This window comes from Uranotaenia lowii, chromosome 2 (genome assembly GCF_029784155.1).
Source record: "Uranotaenia lowii strain MFRU-FL chromosome 2, ASM2978415v1, whole genome shotgun sequence".
Taxonomy (NCBI): Eukaryota; Metazoa; Arthropoda; class Insecta; order Diptera; family Culicidae; genus Uranotaenia; species Uranotaenia lowii.
This window is the reverse complement of record NC_073692.1, coordinates 280095464-280115087: the sequence shown is the minus strand read 5'-3', so window position 1 is coordinate 280115087 and position 19624 is coordinate 280095464. Positions and strand designations below refer to the sequence as shown.

The window sequence follows — 19624 nt, the reverse complement described above, 5'->3', positions numbered from 1 at the left end:
GCAAACTCAAGGATAGATTTCAAAATCCATACAGTTATTGAGTAGGTAACGAGAATAAAAAAAAATCGAGTAAAAATCGAAACATGTTCAAAATCAGAATAAGGATCCAGATTGGTAGTCTAGAAACGAATTTCATAAGGAGTTATAGCAAAGAGTCAAAAACCAAAACTGAACTGAACTGAAGGTACTATTTATGATTCTTCACTCAAAATTTTTGCTTCTCTTGAATTGGTAACTCAATAAATGAAGGATTTGTTCTCGAGTCAGAGGAAAAAGTTCGAATTGAGAGGCTAGAAACATTTTCGAAGTTACACGTTGGGGTGCAAAAAATTTAGCATTGACATTGATAGGAAAACATATACGACAGTAAGCACATTTGCCTTGGATGAAGGTGTGATTCTCTGCTAGTTTTCAGCATTCGCTCAGATAGGTGTGAAGTGCATGGTGGATTTACTGATTACTGGTGTTTTCAAAGTAGTAAAAGGTTATAGTAGTAGTGATACTATTTTAGTCACTTTTCTCTTACTTCACAAGCGTTTGATTTTCTATGCAAATTTAGCAACGGTTTCAGTTTTTTTTACATTCTTTCCCATTTGTTTTTATATAGCACAACATTAATTCACTGTTTTTTTTTTTTTGTTTTTATTGGTAGCTGTAGTAATACAATAGTAGTAGTAATTGTAGTAGTAGTAATAGCATTGCTCATTTTGCCTTTCATAGTTACTAGTTCTCAACTTTTTTCTCAATACAGCAGCAGTAATTGTTATGCAAGTAGTAGTGTTGTAATAGCTATAGAAGAAATATTTGAAGTAGTAGTAGTAAATATCAATAATAGCAGCATTATGTGGTGGTGCTAATACTTGTGAAACACTGATTTCTGTTAAATTTCTGTTTACACACAACTTTTTAAGACAGCACGAGGAGTTTTGGTTTATTATCATCCATGTCAACCACATTTCTACCGTCTTGCTTCGTACAGTACACAACCTTTTGATTATTGATAGTTGCTGTTCTTGTTGTAGGTTATCTGTTATCTTTATTCCTTATCTGCTAATTATTGTATAAATAACAAAATTTAGGTAAATTTTTCATATAAAAATAGTATGTGAATAAGTATCAAGGAACACAAAACAAAAACTTATCACAATAAGAATATTATTGAACAGTTTTCCGTAAATTTATCGATTATTTCACTTATGATATTTACAAAGTAGTTTTAACTACCTACAGCTTTATGTATATTTTGAGGGAAGCAAATCAATTAAACGATTATAAAAATGAAATAAAAATGCACGTTGATCTTAAGTTTGCTCATCAAACTTTCAAATTTATTCTAAGCTAGCATGACTGTATTGTTTCAAAATGTTTTTCTTGTTAGGTTTGTGTTTTAATACTACATGCTAGAATATGGGATAGATTGTACAGATGAACTAAAATAGGTTTTGCACAAATCTAGCAATGATTGCCTAATTTTTTTTTTCTTGGGTTAGGGAGGGACCAAAATATTTAGTTTCTTCAAAACAAATCGAACGTTCCTCAGGGTGTTTGTGCCATTATATAATTTCTGGATTCATAAATTTCTTTTGTTTTTTTGCCTTTGCATTATCCGTTCGGAAGTGCGCGTTTCGATTGCAAACGATTTTTTGTTGTTTGAGTACATATTTGTTGTTCGATTTATTTTTTTTTAAATGTAATTTTATGTACGCGTGTTTGTATGTGAAAGCTATCACAGTTTCATTGTTTTGATTTCCTCATCTCTAAGAAAATAACACATGACAGTTTGATTCGTTTGGAACGGAACGGAACCGAAAACATGTGTAACTTAGGCTACCCGTATCGAAATCAAACGAACTAAAAAAAATATAACGATAACCGATTTTTTAAAGGTTGCCATTTGCAGCGAGTCTTTAATTGATTCAAGCTTTGGATTTTTCCAAGAGTTCAGAATTTTTCCAATTAAAGTTTATTACAAAAACCTGCCTCTTGCCAAACCAGTATCGACACTTGCAAACGGGGAAATTAAACTTTCAATTACTTTTTAGGGTTCGACGATACAAACCAAAACAAAAACAAATTGCAAAACAAAGTTAATTGCACTTAACGATTAAAACGACCTACACTGTCGGCTCCTCTACTTTTAGCTATTCATCTGTTGATTCTCTTAACTGTAGTGACAAGATTTCTCTTCTACCTCGCTGAAAAAGGCCTTCAAATTCTATTTAAGAGGCTTTTATCCGCAAACGATTGCAACAACTATTTAGAAAACAGAAAACATCCTTCCGTGAGTGTCTTTTTTGCGGCGTTTCTGTGTGTATTTGTTTACGTTGATGTTTTCTTTTCGATAAAATGTTGTTACCTTTTTATAGGTTTTATTTAGTTGGTTTTGGTGAATTTTTCAGGCACTATCATCTTTTCATAGTTTAATGTTTCGTTTTCAATGTTGTTTTCTCTTTTTGATGTTTGCAGTTGGTTGCTGCATCTAGCTTAAGCCGCTATCGAACATGGCAACGGTTGGTGCAAGAAGATGCATGGTTAAGTGTGTATGGTTTCCTTCCTATTTATATGTATGAGTTAAGTTATGGCAAACTGTGTGTTTGGACTTGTTTTGGTGTTAGTGCAGCATGCTTAGGATGTTTTCATTTTCTTGTATGGGTTAAGCACCGCAACGGCGCTTCCGGCCGTTGGTTGTGCGGCCACTCCGGGAACCTGTGGCATGGTACCGGGAATCGCCGCTAGGTTAGCTGTAGGGATTGCGGTCGGCATCGGACTGCCAAATTGATAGGCGCCGGCTTGCATTGTGGGATACATCAAACCCTGACTCATCAGATATTGCTGGGCACCGGCCGCAGCGTATGGATTGTGAACCAGATTGGCTGGCATTTGTGGACGTAACATTTGCGTAAAGGCGGCCTGTGGTAAGATTGGCGGTGGAGGACGTGTCAGAGTTGGTAGAAGGGTTTGCTGTGGGGTAGCGGCCGCGACAGCCATAGCCGGTGTTCCAATGCGAGGCGGCGGATAGGCTGGCGTGGCTCCTGGGGTGGCCATTGTAGCTGCTGAGGCACCGTAGTGCGACAGGCTAGTTTTGTTTAGCGTCGGTACAGTTGCGCAGTTGAGTGCTGTTAGCGGTTTACCCGTAAGGGCATTTGATGCGGCGGCCAGTTTAAGAGCATTTGCATAGTTCTTTTGGGCTACTTCTTTGGCAAGATTAGCGGCATCGGTGTAGTTAGCGGTGTAGTGTGCTGCCGCTGCTTGTTGATTAGCATGTGCTACAGCGGCTGCGTGGGCTGCTTGAACGACCTGGGCTTGCGCTTGGGCTTGGGCATGTGCTTGCGCTTGAATACTTGCGTTATAGCTATTAATCTGAGCTGCTTGGGAGTAAGCGAGCATTGCACTAGAAACCGGTAGCTGGGCTACTGATGGTGATGATGCCGTCGATACAAGCGATGGCTGAGATATGGTGCTAGAAACTGTGGTTGTTGGAGAGGTTAGTAGAGAGTTGCTATTAGCATCACTAGTGATTGCATCTGCTTTGTCAGTGCCACTTGTTTCGACCTTAATGCTGAGGTCACCTTCTGAGTGGATTTGTCCGTTTGACAGATGCGCTAGACCGGCTGCGCCGATCGAGGAAACCGTTTGCAAGGACAGCGTATTGACGAGTGACGTATTCTTGTTATTGACTTTGCTGCTATTATTATTATTGTTATTGACACTACTACTGGTATAACAACTGCTGTTGGATAACGTTGTGCTGAGAGCACTATTACTACTACTGTTAATAGCAATTGGGGTTGCTGTGGATGTTTGTGGAATATAAGTAGCAGGTGTAGCTGAAGGACTGGGAGTTGGGTACTCACATGACACTGGCACGAATGGCTGCTGGAGCTGCATCAGCTGCTGGTAGGTTGTGGCGCCTGGCTGGTATACCGGAATTCCGGACTTATCAGCGGCCGTCCGTTTGTAAGGGACCATTCCCGGGAAAGCCTACATCCAGGGGGGGCACATTGAATGTAGCAAATTTGGCATACACGAAGAGGAAGAAAGAAGAAAATAAAAGCCTTGTAGAATGCAGCTATATGTTACCTATACGTTAGCATTCAATGCAATTGAAATGAATATGATTATATGTTTTCTATAAATGAAAAACCATCTACATACGAGCATGTTTATCAACAGAGGATAGTTAGTTTGAGATGAGATTGTGATGGTGATAGAAGAAAAAAGTAAATAGAAATAGGAGTTTTAACAGTGGATGAAGACAAAGGGAACTACAGCATAGATATTGAGCTGATTTAATTGAATGCTAAAGGATATCGCAATAAAATGCTCGCATTGTTCCAAGTCGTCTAAAACTGATTGAAAGCCTCTAGCCAAGACACCAATTACTCTGAAATGGTTCACTGTCTACGGTGTGATTTGGTACGTGTTTAGCAATCCCATTAATACCCTGGATACGACTTACTGATAAAACTTTAATAGGAACAGAAAGAGAGGATAAACACATACATGACAAAAATACCGGGTGCAAAAGAAAAGTAACGAACTAACGAAAGAGTAATTGGAAATGAAAAATATAATAAGGTAGAAAAAGAAAAATATAATAAATATGCATGGTTACTTACAAAGTTTTCATAGTAAAAAGATCCCATCGTTTTCATGTCCATCTGGTGGGTGCGAATGTGCAGTAGTAGTAGTAGTAGTAGCAGGTTTTTTTTGTAGTTGTTTTGGTAGGAAGGCGATTGTAGAGTAGTAGCAGTAGGTAGTAGTAGTAGTGGTAGTGGTAGTAGTAGAGGGTAAGCGATACGCACATATTTGGATGTGTGTGTGTGTTTTGATTTTACATATTATGATTTGTAATGTTGAACAGGTCGTTGTGTGCATGTAGATTCATTTGTTGGTGTGGATGGGTATGTGTTCGTTGGACCCGTTCGGATTTTGTACAGCAGGCGACATCGATACACACACACACGCGCATTCATATTTAGCGACATCGATGGGCGCAGTATCGGTAAACAACATACAGTATAGGGTGGTAGGAGGTATTTGGAGCGAGGAATTCAAACGAGGAATGTTTAGGAATGTGTAGAGGTTTCAAAGTTTTTTGTTCGCAATTCATGTAGACGTGCGGTTTGTTTGTAGTTGTTGTTTCGGGTTCATGATAATAATTGTCACGAGGGGAAGAGAAAAAGCGAGAAAAATAAAATACTCATTAGTTAGATGTACAGATAGCGGCGCAAATAAACAATTTTCTAGGTGTCTACACAAACTTAAAGTGAAAGATAAACTAACATAAAGAACTAAACGATAATTCAATGAAGGGTACAGTTGAAAGAAAACAAAAAAGATCAGCTTTCAACAAGTTGATACAATTGAATGTTTGTCCGTGGAATGATATTGCTAGCTCGGAAGTTATGTTCGAACCCCTCATGAACGTTACGAACATGTTCTCATTATGATCTTCGCGAAGATTAGTCAAGTTGCGAGGATGTTTGCTTCAACGTTGTTTTCTTTATTCTTGTAGTGTTGATTTGTGTGTATTTGTGACATGTTATTTCCATCTTGACCTAACTCTTAGCTTAATAACTATTGATTAATTATGATGAAAACAATTTTATCGAAGGATTGATTTTCATATCTGTGTTGTATATAATATTTGAAGCGCAAAAATCACTCAACTTAAAAATCAATTATTTAAAAAAATCAGCATCTACAAAAGCGTTTATTTTATACCGAAGCCATTGTTGAATGAACAAGCGTTTTGGGTTTCCATCACCATTTATCAACAGTTAGTTGTAGAAAATCATTATTCATGGTGTCTTTAAACTGAAGTACGTATTTGAGTCCATCGAACCCAAATTTAAAGCAGAATTAACGACCGAATATATGGAAGATGATTGGTTGGGGAATGGTAACAAATTCAACATTTCGCGTACACAGTATGAACAACGTATGCATTTCATAAAATAATTTCAATTTATAATGATGATTTGAACCAGATCAGGTCACGGAAAGCAATCGGATAATGAACCTGAACTACATATGGGATTTATAGACAATTTCTTCGAAAGGCGCTTGAAAAACCAGTCGTAAGAGCACCTGTATCCGTGATCTATTCTTGGGTCTAATTTATACAAGATTTGGACCAACAAAATTAGATGCAATCCAGTGAAAAAAATGGCAACCCCATTCGTGTTTTTTAACTGTCAAATGGTTTAGAACTGCGTAAAATTGGATCCAACTCTGCTCAGTTTTGGACCAACCCATTTGCCAGTTCTAAAAATAGTTGAGTTGAAACTGGTATAATAGACCACTAGTGCGGTTGCTTTGGTCGGGATTTGGGTCTAAACCAACTGTTTGGGCCACGGATACAGGTGCCCTAGAGACTAGGTAAGTTTTAAGTGAGACACTAAAATTAGCTTAATTTAATAAAAAACAACGGTCTTATGGCTTGTTGTGCTTTGCTTTATAATATGTTCTTCGAAAAGAAATCTAGAAATGAGCATTGAGTTTGACCTGTGATATCTGAAGCTTCTTCCATATAAGTAGGCAATGAAGGATGATAGCGCAGGAGAGTTTATTTGTACCTTAGAAGGCGTCTGTGTATCGTTCTGAAATAATTTATTTTAAATGCATACGTTTCTTGAAGCTAATTCTTAGCTAAAATTGTGATAAAATTCAACAAAAATGTTTCACATTTTAGGTTTTTACTGTGTACAAAGTTTTGTTCCTGTTCCCAATAAAAATAGGATGTTTGCCTTCATTTTCATGATAAGAAACTATACCTTTGTGATTTATTTAAATTTATTTAACCCGTTGTTGATTGAGAACACCTTATCATTAAACATAGATAGCACACAGGAAAGGTATATACCATAATAATGATGCGGCAACTGAAAAGAGTAAATAGCAGCGTTGACATTCCTAGGATGTTTAGGCAATTGGTGATGCGTGTGGTTTGGTGTGTTGTTTTATTCTTACTGTAATTCGTTTGGCATACATGCTAGCAACTTTTTTATTTACGATTGTTGTTGAGCTTTTTTTTTCGTTGAGGGACCACAATTTGCGCGATAGTTTGTTTTTCTAAGTCTCTAACCAATAAGAATATTTTGCGCGCAACGACTGACAAAGCAAACTTAAACCAGAGGCATGCGAAAGCTACTGCAAACGTTGACATCGATGTTATAACATAAATCAAATGGTAGTTGTTCACGGGGAAGGATTTTTTTTCGTTCGAAACCTTTAAAAACGAAATGTGTCTTTCAAGTAAAACGGGGGACTTCTGGGGAAAAGTTAATAACAAAATTGAAAACTTTAACGGTTCTCTTGGTTTTAATAACACAGGAACATCAGATAACCAATGACAAAACTTGGAAAACATAAAAAACAAAGACAAAATAACAAAGAGAACATAAAATGAGATAAGAGAAAGAGAGAGAGAAAACAAAACAAAGAGAACTGAATATTACGCAAAAAGTACCATTTGTATCATGTCATTGTCGGCCGCCCGTTTTTTGCCAGCCTCGAGCGAAGCCTGTTGGTGTTGGCTAATGGAGAGGGGGTTCACCGAGCAAGAAGAAGAAGAAGTGACAACCCCAGCGGCGGCAGCAGCAGCAGCAGCAGCGTGGGCGGCAGCGGCGGCGGCAGCAGCTGAGGGTGGTGGCGGTGGTGGCTGCAGGGTGCCCATGGTAGCAGCGGCGGCGGCAGCAGCAGCGGCAACAGCGGCCGCAGCAGATACTGGTGCAGTCTAGATTTTTTTTTTGATTTTTTTGGTTTTTTGATTTTGAGAGGGCGATCGTTTTGATGTGGCGATTGATGTGAACGACGATTTTGAAAGGGCAGTTGGTTGGTTGTCAAAAGGTGGACGGACGGTTTGTTGTTGTTGTTGAAGTCGTTGGTTTTGTTTTTCAGTTGACGATGGGCGGAAACGGTCGGGGGAAAGGGGAGTTTTGTGGATCAAGGAACGAAGGAGATGGGTGCAATGTGAGGTTTGTTTTTGTTTCAGTTTTGATTCGTTTATTTTGTGGTGATGGTTTCGAGAATAAGAAAAAAGAAGCATAACAAGCATTTTAATTTAAGTAGAGTATTTGGTGATTTTTTGGTATAAATAAAAATAAACAAAATATATAAATCAACTGATTTGTATAATACAATTTGCTCTTAAAAGGTGAAGTTGCTGATAAAAATAAACAAATAATAAATGATGAAACATAGCATAGTTGGATGATTGAAGAAAGCAATTATCTGCAATTAAAATTATGGTAAAAAGCGGCTGTTGAGCGCACAGATTATTTACACTACGTTTCGGTACCAAATAGAAAAGGGGCATTTTTGGGGATTTGTTTTCATCATAATCGTTGATAGTTAAATAATACTAGGAAACTCTTTCTTGTTGCTCTATAATTCTTAGTGACTGAAATAAATGGCTCTATCTGTAGATACGGAACACTCAAAGTTTATAGATGCAATCAAAAAAGAGAGATTATCGCGTGTAACGTTTTGGAGTTTCTTATTGAGCTATTTTCTTAAACTCTATGCTTACTACTAACGAAAATTTACTCTTGGATGAACTGCCGACAAAGAATTTTCAACTCTGTTAGAGCAAGTTCACTGGTGTTGGGAAAAAGTAGTAGAAATTTCGACACTTACGGCACTTTTTGAAAATTTGGCCATGCAAAAACATTTTCAAGATCTGTGGCCTTCTAGTTTTTTACAACACGTGTTGAATTTTCGCATGCTGCGATGCAAAAATAGCAATATTTCTATCACATACGGCTGAAATAGAAACAGTGTTGTGAAAAAATACAACGCCCCAAGATCTTGAAAACATTTTTGCATGCTAAACTTTTCAAAATGTCAAAATTTCTACCATTTTTTCCCAACACCAGTGAACTTGCTCTTGACTTTTATTTATTAAAATAGTTTTGTTTGTTATAGCTTGTTGTTTCATTAGTTTTTCTTATCAAAAGTTAACACTGGTAGGATAATACAATAAAAAAGCGAAAAAAGAGGCTTCTTGTCGATTCGAACCAATTGGTTGAAAAAATACCTTTCAGCAAACCAATGTCACCTATTCATATGAACAAGCTTAAATCTGCTGTTGGTGCGTCATATTTTTTATGAGTACGGCATCCGTTGACTACTATCAGTAATTATCGGTAATCAATTTTGTCTTAAAAGACAATCTATTAATATATAAACGTGTTTAAGACCCTTGGCTGGCAGCAAGTGAAAACGCTGGGATCGGATCGCCAGCAGTGGAGATCTTTTATTTCGGTCCTATGCGTCGGACAATCGGCGCCGGTTGATTGAGTAAGTTAAGACAGTAATAGGCAGAAAACAGTGTTAACGATTGACTAGGCAATGATTCATTCCAGATTAGATAGTTTTACGAAAAAAGATGAACACTTCCCTCCGGCTGCGGTTTGCACAGTTTTACTTCTTATTTGTATAAATTGAGGAAAGAGTGCAAGATTTTGTTTCCAATGCATAGTTACACAGCGTTGCCATGCCAGCGATAATGTTTGCTGACCAGGATTCAACAAAACGCACTCATTTAGCCACGCGCAGCACCATTTCTCTCGAGCGAAACTCTTTATTGTTTGCGTTCTTGCCGTTGACGCACTCTCGCTCAAAACAAAAACACGCTCGCTTAATCTTTTCCTCTTGTTCTCGTCGGCGAGAGGCACTATCCGAAATCTGCGAGAGCTGCCGAGTCAGACCGACCGAGCTAGCGACTTCTACGGATCTACGGATCGATGCTCGAAATCTAAGGATTTTCAGCATTTCCTACGGATTATCGAAAAAAACAGTAGGGATTCGGCGGATAAACGAAAATTCTACCTGACTACCAAAAAAAAGGTCATCAAGTTTTATTTTACCTAAATCACTACCTACATTTTTCGGTGGGCGTCAAACCTACGGATTTGAGCGGTTTTCAATCTGGCAACGCTGGCTAGCTCATTGCGCGTCCTAATCGAGCGACGTGCGAGGCCTCTCTTTTGGCTCACAGAACAGCACGCAGCGGCTCACAATGCAGCGCGAGGGGTCCTTCTGAATGGTCCAAAGCAGCTCTCTTTTTGCAGCATAGCGCACGGGCTCGAGTGTGGGCCTTGTGTTTCGTGTTTGTCGAGGGCCGATTGAGAAATCTGTGTATAATTTTATCTGCCGGATAGTTGAAACAAATGGTAGCGCGCCATGGCCTTGGTGGGAGGATAATAAGAATCAATGTTGGAATCTTACGTTCTCAATTAGTAACTCTCTTGGTATACAATTTCTCATAAACTAAACAGAGAAAGCAATAGCCTTTGCTCCAATTTCACTCCGATAAGCTGCCATTCTTATGGAAATCTGTGTAAGAGTAAAGACTCTTTACTAAAGAGCAAGCTTTATTCTTTTTAGCAGGCCCAATCCCAATCGGCGTTTTCAATCGGAGAGCGGTCGGCGTCTAGGGCAAAACGCATCCGAAGGGAAACATACGAACACGATTCGGATCGTGTTTCCTGGGGGCGTGTCTTATACCGTATTAGTGTTTATTCAGTATCAGGGAAGCAAATCCAACCGATTTGATAATGATAACTGATTTATCACTTGTGTAACACTTAGCGATAAATATGAGAACGTGATGACTTCTCATCTCTTTCCATTGCCGATCAAGATAACTCGTTCGAACTTTGCTCTAGTGGGCATCAGATTTCTTGATGAGCGCCCCGTGCAATTGTTTGTATTTTTGTTGGTGCGTGTACCGGTCGTGTCGGCCCGGTACTTTGTGCGTCATCAAGCAATTGTTGGTAATTTTGGTGGTGCGTCTACCGGTCGGGTCGGCACGGCATCTTGTGCATCAAGCAATTGTTGGTGTCCTCCTTAGGTGCCAGCAAATTGTTGTTGCTTATCCTTAACGTTACAAGAGACGATAAATTTGAATCGGAAAGCACAACTTATCGAGAGTAAAATTAAAGTTGATAAGCGCTAGATATAGTGTTCTTGAGGATGAAAATCTCTCTCACGGGTGTTTTGATCGGCAAATTCTATCGGAGGATAACGATTTTTGCATTCCCTTTTCAGTATTGCACCGAGTGCACTACAATTAGTGCACTTTTGCTGTATGGTGTTCGTTATGTGATCAGTTTTGCACCGTTAGTGAACTGAGCGCGGACGGTGGCAACCTCCAAAAAAACTCGTGTTGCTTGTGTCCTGACAGGTTGTTCTTCCCGATGTATAAAAAAATGTATGGAAGCGAAAACGAATACGGAATTCGCATCTATACCAGACTATTTCGTGGCACTCACCTGAGGCACCCATATGACGATATCTTCTCTGCCGATTAGTTGTTGCAAAATCGACAGAGGATCGTTACGATTTTAATGTTTACTGGGGAATCTTTCGTTGGTCAAATCCAGTGAGAGATATATCTGAGAGAAAACAAAGCGATTAACTCACATGAAATCCGGAAGATAGAATTGAGCAAATCTTCCGCGAAATTTGCAGCCGGTGCATCCGATTATCATCGATATCAAATTGTAGTTTGAACGACTGTTTGGGTATTCGAAAAGCCGCAGCAGTTGAACCAGAAATATTTAGATCTTATTTTGTGTACCGTTTTGATTTCTAATAGTATCATCTATTTGACATCTGGTCATGGAATTTTTGTCTGCAGATTTCGATATATTTATTAAGCACATTAGAGCGTTCGACTTTTTTTTATCATCATTCATAGGTAGAAGTTTAATGAAACTTTGAAATTCCGTGTCCTTTTTTTGTTTTTTTTTTCTCGAAACAAGCAGCTCTCTCTTGATAAAAATGGAAAATATCGATCTATCAACAATAGATTTTCAAACTCTGATCTTTTAGATGGGTCGATCACGGTCCAATCATCTGAATCGATCATGGAGATCGATATTTTCCTGAAGATCAACCTATATTAGAGTAATCATTTGTGATACAAGTTTATGTTTGCTTGAAGATGCCGTACTCATAACGTAGGTCAGGTTAAAGCTTGTACATCTGGTAAAACGGTAAGAACAAATAAAGAGAGCTTCTTTTTCTTAATCTATTGGGAAAATATAGTTCAATGTTTAAAAAAGTGACCGTTAAGCTGACCGTTTTGTTAGAATGGGAAAATTCATTTTATTGGCTCTAATGAGCAATGAAGAGTGTAATTGTATTCAAACGATCAACTTTATAGTTACATATACGATTATCATCCTTAAACTGTTTTTTGTTGGTTAAAATTCTATTCAAATCTAGTGCCTATCGGATTTTCTTTTTTCTCTATAGAATAACACTAATGTTATCCTCCTCATGTAGTTAGCTAACCGTTCTTGTTTCTCATCTAAATACTCTATACTATCGAAACGTTGTCTACCTACACGTGTCTAGTTTCGTTTTTAAATCGATTAAAGATCAACCTTGTCTAGTAATTAATTCATTGGGAGAGAAACTACATTCATTAATTGACACACATCTACAAACTACAAGTTTTGCTAGATGGTCTGAGTGATGTTCATAATTTGGGGAATAATTTTCGAGGACGCTTAAATCGAACATGCTCTGAGATAATAAATCAACCAATCAATCAATTAAGTGAGTGATGGGATGGTGTTCGATACCGAACCAAGGTGGGATACAAAACTAAGGAAAATGGGTGAGATGAATGATTTCAATTTCAACTGAAGAACTAGAGAAAGAAAGCAAGAATCAGCATAATTTCTATTATCACTTTTTTTTTATTGAAGATGTAAGACAAGTTATAATTCGACTTAATACCACTAATTACCCTAAGGCAGTGACTTGAGCCCCCTTCTGTGAAGACTATTTTCAGTGATTCTTACTTTCCCTCTCATTGACGTTTCTATTCCACTCAGACTAACGGAAACACTTGAAATGAGATGATCCACTACAAACTAGACGAGACTACAAAGACCGACTACGTTGAAAGTTATGGACGGAGTTGTTGTTTTTATTTGTTGTAAACTCTAAAGGTCGCTTGCAGGTGGTTCAGAGTAGGAATTGGGGGAATATAGATTTGGATTCAATAAATTTTCTTTTGCAAGTGATGATAGTACATTAGATGGAAGTTAAGCTACACCGCGTCAAAGTGCTCTCGGGGTGCCAGGGTTTGGAATCTGATTGGTAACCATGTGTGTTCATGTGGCAAATTGGAGGACGGTGAGCGCGTGTGTTTTTGTGTTAGTATCCAAATCATAGAAAAAAACAACTTTAAACTCAAGATCGAGAGAACGAAAGTGGAACACAAGCTCTAAAAGTTTCTCGAAAACAAATGAACGTTTGTTGGTCCAGGTAGAGAAGACAAAATTCAAAATCAATACCGGAAGGAATGTCAGTGGGGAAAATCAAACAGAAAACAATGGCGAAATAAGGATCATCCGTGGTGATCGTTAAGGGTGAGAGAAAGAGATATTAAGTATGGTTGAACGCGAGACTTGGGTTAGTGATTAGGCTGAAAACTGAAAGAATGAGAGAAAAAAGGAAACCAGATAAAGAAAAAAGGAAAACGGTAGAAGAAATAATGTTTTTATATTTTTTTTTTGGGTTTTGTATTAAAGGTAGCCATACCGCGGTTGCGCGTGACTGCGCTGCTTTTATTTGAGCCTGCAGGTGCAAGGGAGGATGGAAGTAGCGACAAGGTTCACGAGCGCATCTACCCTTCACGGCATCCATGCACACCGTGACGGAACCGTCTTCGTGTGTTGTGACGCTCTCCTGAGGATGAGCAAAACGGCATTCGGACTCAGCTCGCTTGCAGGCACCGCGCATGAACTCGCGACATACCTAAAGACATTATCTGCTAATTGATGTTTGTCTTCTTGGGTTTTGTTTTTGGTTTAAAAGTTTGTTTAGGGTTTATTTCAGTATCAGTTTTCAAAACAAAATTGTGAGAAGTTAAAACAATTCAGTTTGCTAGTAGTAATTTATTTTTTGATTATAAAATAATACAAAAAATAGAAAATTGACAAAAAATGCAACTGTATTAGGCTTGTTTTTTTTCATCGCAAACAAACGTAATTGCTAATTAAAAATCTTAGTTGCTTGCCAAAAAAAACGAAAACATACAAATACTTATGCGTAAAAAACTTGAGCAGCGGTTGTTTGTTGATTGGTTAAGTAAGAAGTAATATCGATAGTAAAAACACATCGATCGCGGTTGCAGTGAATCGGTTAAAAATTGAGCAACAAACTTTGAATGCTTGATGCCGTTGATTTAAGCTGGTTCAATAAAAACGTGTTAGAGCATTGTTCAAAAAGAAAAAGGATAAATTATACATCAAAAAAGCGAAAAACAAACCTTGGCAGATAATGTAGTAGCGCATTTGAACAGAAAACAAAAGTTTTTACGATTCTTATAACGCCGATGCGAGCAATCGATTGTTTGTAACGTTTGGCCTAATAATGCATGTTATTGTTTTTGAGAGAAACATCGTTCTAAAGCATGACAAAAAATCTAGAAACTCTCACCGTTGGAAATTGTTTGACTAGAAAAGAGAGCCAAAACACAGTGACGAAAAAGTTCAACAGACAACTGTCACTGAGGCTACTTGACAAAATCACGTTTCCGAAAAATGTTGGCAAGTTCGAAGAGCACAACATTGAAAATTTCACTCAGTTATCGAAGTACAGAATAAGCTCGCGATAACAGATCGGGTCCACTTGCGTAAAACTCACGAGGGAAAAGGGACAAGTTTTAAGCACCTACCGAAACGATTCATGAGTTTTTCTCACGAATCATTGGTCGGGTTCATTATATAGTCAACTTCTTCTTCGAAAATAGAAGCTGAGTGAAGAGAGAGTATTTCGTTGTCCGAGAGCGAGGAAGGTTTCAGTCGCTTCTCCTCAAATGTTCACGAGCGAAGGGTATTAACACGTTGTCGCCACGGCACCCATATTCGGGTGACGGGTGTATTTCCTGGGGGGCCCCGTCACATCAAAAAGCGTGTGACGCTCTCTTACTTGAGTTTACCGCTCAGCTTCGCCACACGTTTCAAATATGGGAGCTCTCCCTCTTTGCTTTCTCTCTCTGAAAATTTCTTTGGGCCCGGTTGATAAAACTACCAAAATGAGCGTGGCGACGAACGTGTTAAGGTGAGAGCGAGTTTTCGTGTGAATGAAAATATCAGTCCCGAGCATACGACTCGAAAGCTTCTCAAAGAAACTAGGGAGAAAGTCAGTGAAATATGTTTTAATATTATATCAACGCGATTTGGTGATACTTTTTTTCGTTCCAAACTTTCAGTTTTTTTCTTAATATGCTTTGGAAGAGCTTAAAAAAGTTTTTTTTTCTTCAAATGGACGAACATATTTTCTTGGGTTTTCGGAGCTCCGACACAGTTCCAGGGCAAACGTTACAAACACAAAACAGAAAAAATAAGCTAAAAAAATCGATTGGCAAAATTTGAGATGCACAATATGATGTAAATTTTAAAGTAAACAAACAATATATTTAGGGAGCAAGAAAAATGCAAGCGCTGGTGGCAAAATAATACCGATATTAATGGGCGTTTTTCTTTTGTTTCATTTCAGCGGCAGTGCTTTTAAGTTAAAAAGTACTCAAAACAGGGAACTTCGCGTCCATGGTGGCTACCTGTCGGTTTCTTTCATTTCATTTTCAGCCCACGGAATTGAGTGGCCGGTATTAATCCAAAGGATTGGCGAAGTCGCTGAGAAGTGGAGTGGCCTCTAATTGAAAGTTTTATGCCATGATATCGCATAGCTGGGCTTTGATTTCATTCTCGACAGTTAAGGTAGTGAAGAGTTGCAGTGTTGAAAACGGGTGCACCGGAGATGAGGAAATGATTAACAGATGGGAGATAGAAAGATTGATAGAAGAGGTGGGATCGGTTTTTTTTTCAAGAAGAGAAGGAGTTTTACTAGAGTTTTCAAAAATAATAGTGTTTTCGTGTGTGTTTATGGTGTAGAGCTTTCTATGGGAGGGAAGCATTTCGGTGTTAAGATTTGTTTGATGTTTCGTTCTGCTTCGAAGAAACTGGAAGAAGGTAGACTTCGGAGGACATAATCTAACCACAAAAAAAAGGTACGTAGGGTCTACAGAAAATTTTATCTCTCTAGAACTCTTTGAAATTTTAATTTGAACTAGTCGCTGAGAAACTAATTGAAGAAAGTTTATAGCAATTCACTAGACAGACTATGTAATTAGGCACTAGAACTTAAACATTCACTATCCTAAACGTTTTCTAAAACAACAAAAATGTTCTATACATGAGTTAGTATTCGTTAATAAAACAACAGTAATATTGATTCAACTCTTCTATATGTGGATCGGATGCCATGAAAAACTAGGCTAAACTCTAAAGTCAATGAAACTAGAACAGTGAATTTTCATTTGAATTTCTTATCTAGATATGGTGTCTTTGCTATAACAAAAAATAAATGTTTCAAACAAAAAGCGATTTTCAATATTTGCTTGGAGTTTCATTGAATAATCACTAAATATTTTACAGAAACAGGTAAACCCTGAAGAGCGTTATTCAAAACCATCAATTGCGAATAACTTACAAGAACAGTCGACAGCCACATCTGCCACTATGTAGACACAGAGAAGCAAAATATTTGTTTTAGCAGTAGTAGTACTTAATCGTCTACACTTTTGCATCACTCATTCGGTCTCTCCTCGCGCATACAATCACTCGAATCATGCTTAATTGATGCACACTTTCGTGCAATTGAACTTTACGATCAATTTATCAACGAATGTTGGTCTATTTTTCATCTGCTGACAGCGGCAATTTTCCGGGTTCTGGTTCCGGTGTTTTTCGATGTCGGAAAGTGATCACTCTGGTGCCCGTTCTCTCAAAATTTTGAATGAGCATAAAAAAAATCTTCCACCCTCTCTCTCTCAGTCACTCATTCACGAACACGCTCACGAACATTTCTCTCACCCTCGCGCAAACTATTTGGGAAGAATCATCCCCCCATTCTTTTTTGGGGAAGGACCAAAGACGACTTGAAACGATAGTCGACAGATGATTGCCGCCACCGTGTCCGAAATAACGGTTACCGAATTGTTGTGGATCGGATCACAACAGAATGAAAAAAAAACCATCAAAAAGTCAGTTTTTCGACATCGAGAATCATCCCCGAACCAGTTCGGACGGCCAATGGGGAACACATCGACCGGAAGCCATTTGAGGACGGGTTGAAGGCGACACGCTGCATTGTGAAACAAATTTGCACATACGGCGTGAAATATTGTGATAAATGACCGTGCATTGACGGGGACACACAGACACAAAATGGCAGCAACAACAAAAACAACTGGGAATCCCTTTTTTTCTGGCCAGGCAGCGGAGCAGCGGAATGGACTCTCACCCGGTTCGGTGTGTCGATTTCGAAAATGGTCGTTTCATAGATTGTTCCGGGCTTTGTTGATGGCGAAGTTTGACGGAAACACTGGGGATTGGTTCGGCATCGATTGGGGTAGAGGGCAGGGGAATACGGGTCACATTAAGGTAACAAATAGCCTTCACGTAGCTCTCCTGCCTTACCCACAATACAGGGCATTCTAAAAGTGGAGCAACTTGCTAGATTTTGTTAAAAAGATATTTGAGAAAATTCGAAATTTTTATTGAAATGTTTTCCTTATCTGACCTTGCTATTGAATAACCTTGAGAGAATCGATGGAACTCGTGTAAACTCATTCTCTGTGGTTGGCAGATGCTTCGCGCTTTTCGGGATTCTGAATCTAGTACCATAAAATCAACCAGATCAACCTTGTATCAGAGCCTGATTGAAATTAACAGTCTCATCGGTGAATATCTCCAGCGATTTGTAGTCAGGTCAAACTTGAAGAGAACCTGGAAAAGCCGATAAAATTCACGCTTATGGAAGATAATCGGACGCAATGGCTTGACCATGAATCACCCTTCTGGATGAAAATCCCGGAAAAAAGGAAAGTCATGGCCACCACCAAAGAGGCATTTAAATAAGTGAGGATTATTTCGCAAGCGCCAGACGACTCTTTCAACGGGGTTTCATAGATTGTTCACTGTTCACCATAAATGTTAATTTTTATGGATGAGTTAGTGTTACTTGTAGTTAAGCTATCTTCTTCTTATTAAGACACACCTCCGACCTAGCTTAGAATTTTTACCACCAGGTGTTCATTTGTCTAACCTGTGGGCAGTGATGCCAACTGTTTTTCAGAAATGTCTGGAAGATTTTGAAAAAAATGTCTGGAAAAGTCTGGATGGTGAACCCTTTTTTTTGGTCGCCAGACCGCAAATTGCAGTCTAGGGAATAACACTCATTACTTCATAATAATCATACATTCTATACACTATCAATGCCTGAGATTATTGTGGTGATGTCAACGGTTCTGCGTTTTATGCGTTACTTCCTGTTTTACTAACCTCTTCATGGCATTCCTCACTCTTCAATTACTAATTAGAATCATTTTCTGCCATTTTGCAACGAAAATTTTGAATTTGCATGTCGAAACTAAAAAGTCTGGAAACGTCTGGAAGAAATGACAAAAGTCTGGAAGTCTGGAAACCTAAAAAAATGTCTGGCAAAAGTCCAAAAAGTCTGGAAGATTCCAGAAAAATCTGGAAGGTTGGCAACGCTTCCTGTGGACAGCTGAAACTCTTTTCTAAATCAGATGCCCAGAAAAATGAGAGCTTTTCCGTTTTGAGCGGCAGGGTGGAAGGATCAGTCCAGACCGGTCAAATAACACTGGTGTGTAGTGACACGACACAACTATAGCCGAGTTTGGCCTATGACAACCCGAACCCATAGTGACCTGAACCATAATTTGTGGTTGATGCTATTTCCTGGTGACAAGCATACTAGAGTATGCTCTCTCACCATATGGAAGCCATGCAGAAGAGCCAAACGATGTGGAGCAATTGCTAGCACAACTGATTGCATGTAGAACATGAGTAGCCAAGATTTTTACTAAACAGCTTTCTAGGGAAGAATGACACTCCGTGTTAAACTCCCATAAAAAAAAATTAAAAAAAAAACTAAACAGCTTTGGGCGTGAGATATACATAGCTCAGTTGACAAGTCAGTTGCTTCCTGAGCCGATGTCCGTGAGTTCAAGCCTAAGAGTAAACATCGATCACAGTTGTACCGGATAAGGTTTTCAATGACTGTTCGCCAATCGCATCGTTGATATAGTATCGCGAATGCCATAAAGATAATAAAACGAATATAATCGAAAACAAAACTAAAATGGCCTTATGCCAGGGTTGCCAACATTTTTTTTCAAAAATCTGGGAACTAGCGAAATAAAAATCGGACAAAATCAGGCTACGATGAAGTAATGGAAATTTCGCTGAAAGTGATGACCTTTTTTTTGGTCACCGCTCCTCATTTGCTCTCTTATATGTGTTGTGAGCCTACTTGGTTGAATAGTTCTACTGTATCAAAGCAATCGAAAGATTCCCTTTAATTAATTCCCTTTTTTAAATACGAATTCAATGGAATTTTTCGATTGCTTTCATTCAGCCACATTTCCACTTTTCCACCTTAGCAATAGTACCTAATATAGTTTCTTACTACTTATTTTTCATTACATTCAATACCTGAAAAATCAGGCACATTGGCATATCTGGCCTTATGTAGAACCTAGCGAATAATAAAAAACGAAGGTCTT

The 19624-nt window shown here is 38.5% G+C and overlaps 1 protein-coding gene across 21 annotated transcripts in view; it reads right to left on the bottom strand.

Moving 5' to 3' along the window:
- LOC129744717 (muscleblind-like protein 1) overlaps positions 1–19624 on the bottom strand; it is a 302890-nt gene that overhangs the window by 28423 nt on the left and 254843 nt on the right. For 15 of the 21 annotated variants that reach the window (XR_008736977.1, XR_008736978.1, XM_055737385.1 and 12 more), the window contains 4 exons: positions 13570–13785; positions 7475–7741; positions 4620–4661; positions 3855–3981 (listed from right to left, as the gene is read on the bottom strand). Coding sequence is in view for 18 of the 21 variants with exons in the window: in XM_055737385.1 (XP_055593360.1) it covers positions 3855–3981; positions 4620–4661; positions 7475–7741; positions 13570–13785 (652 nt within the window). In the remaining 3 variants the exon portion in view is untranslated. The remainder of the gene's footprint in view (positions 1–3854; positions 3982–4619; positions 4662–7474; positions 7742–13569; positions 13786–19624) is intronic. The other 6 variants (XR_008736979.1, XM_055737391.1, XM_055737393.1 and 3 more) reach the window with 4 other exon arrangements.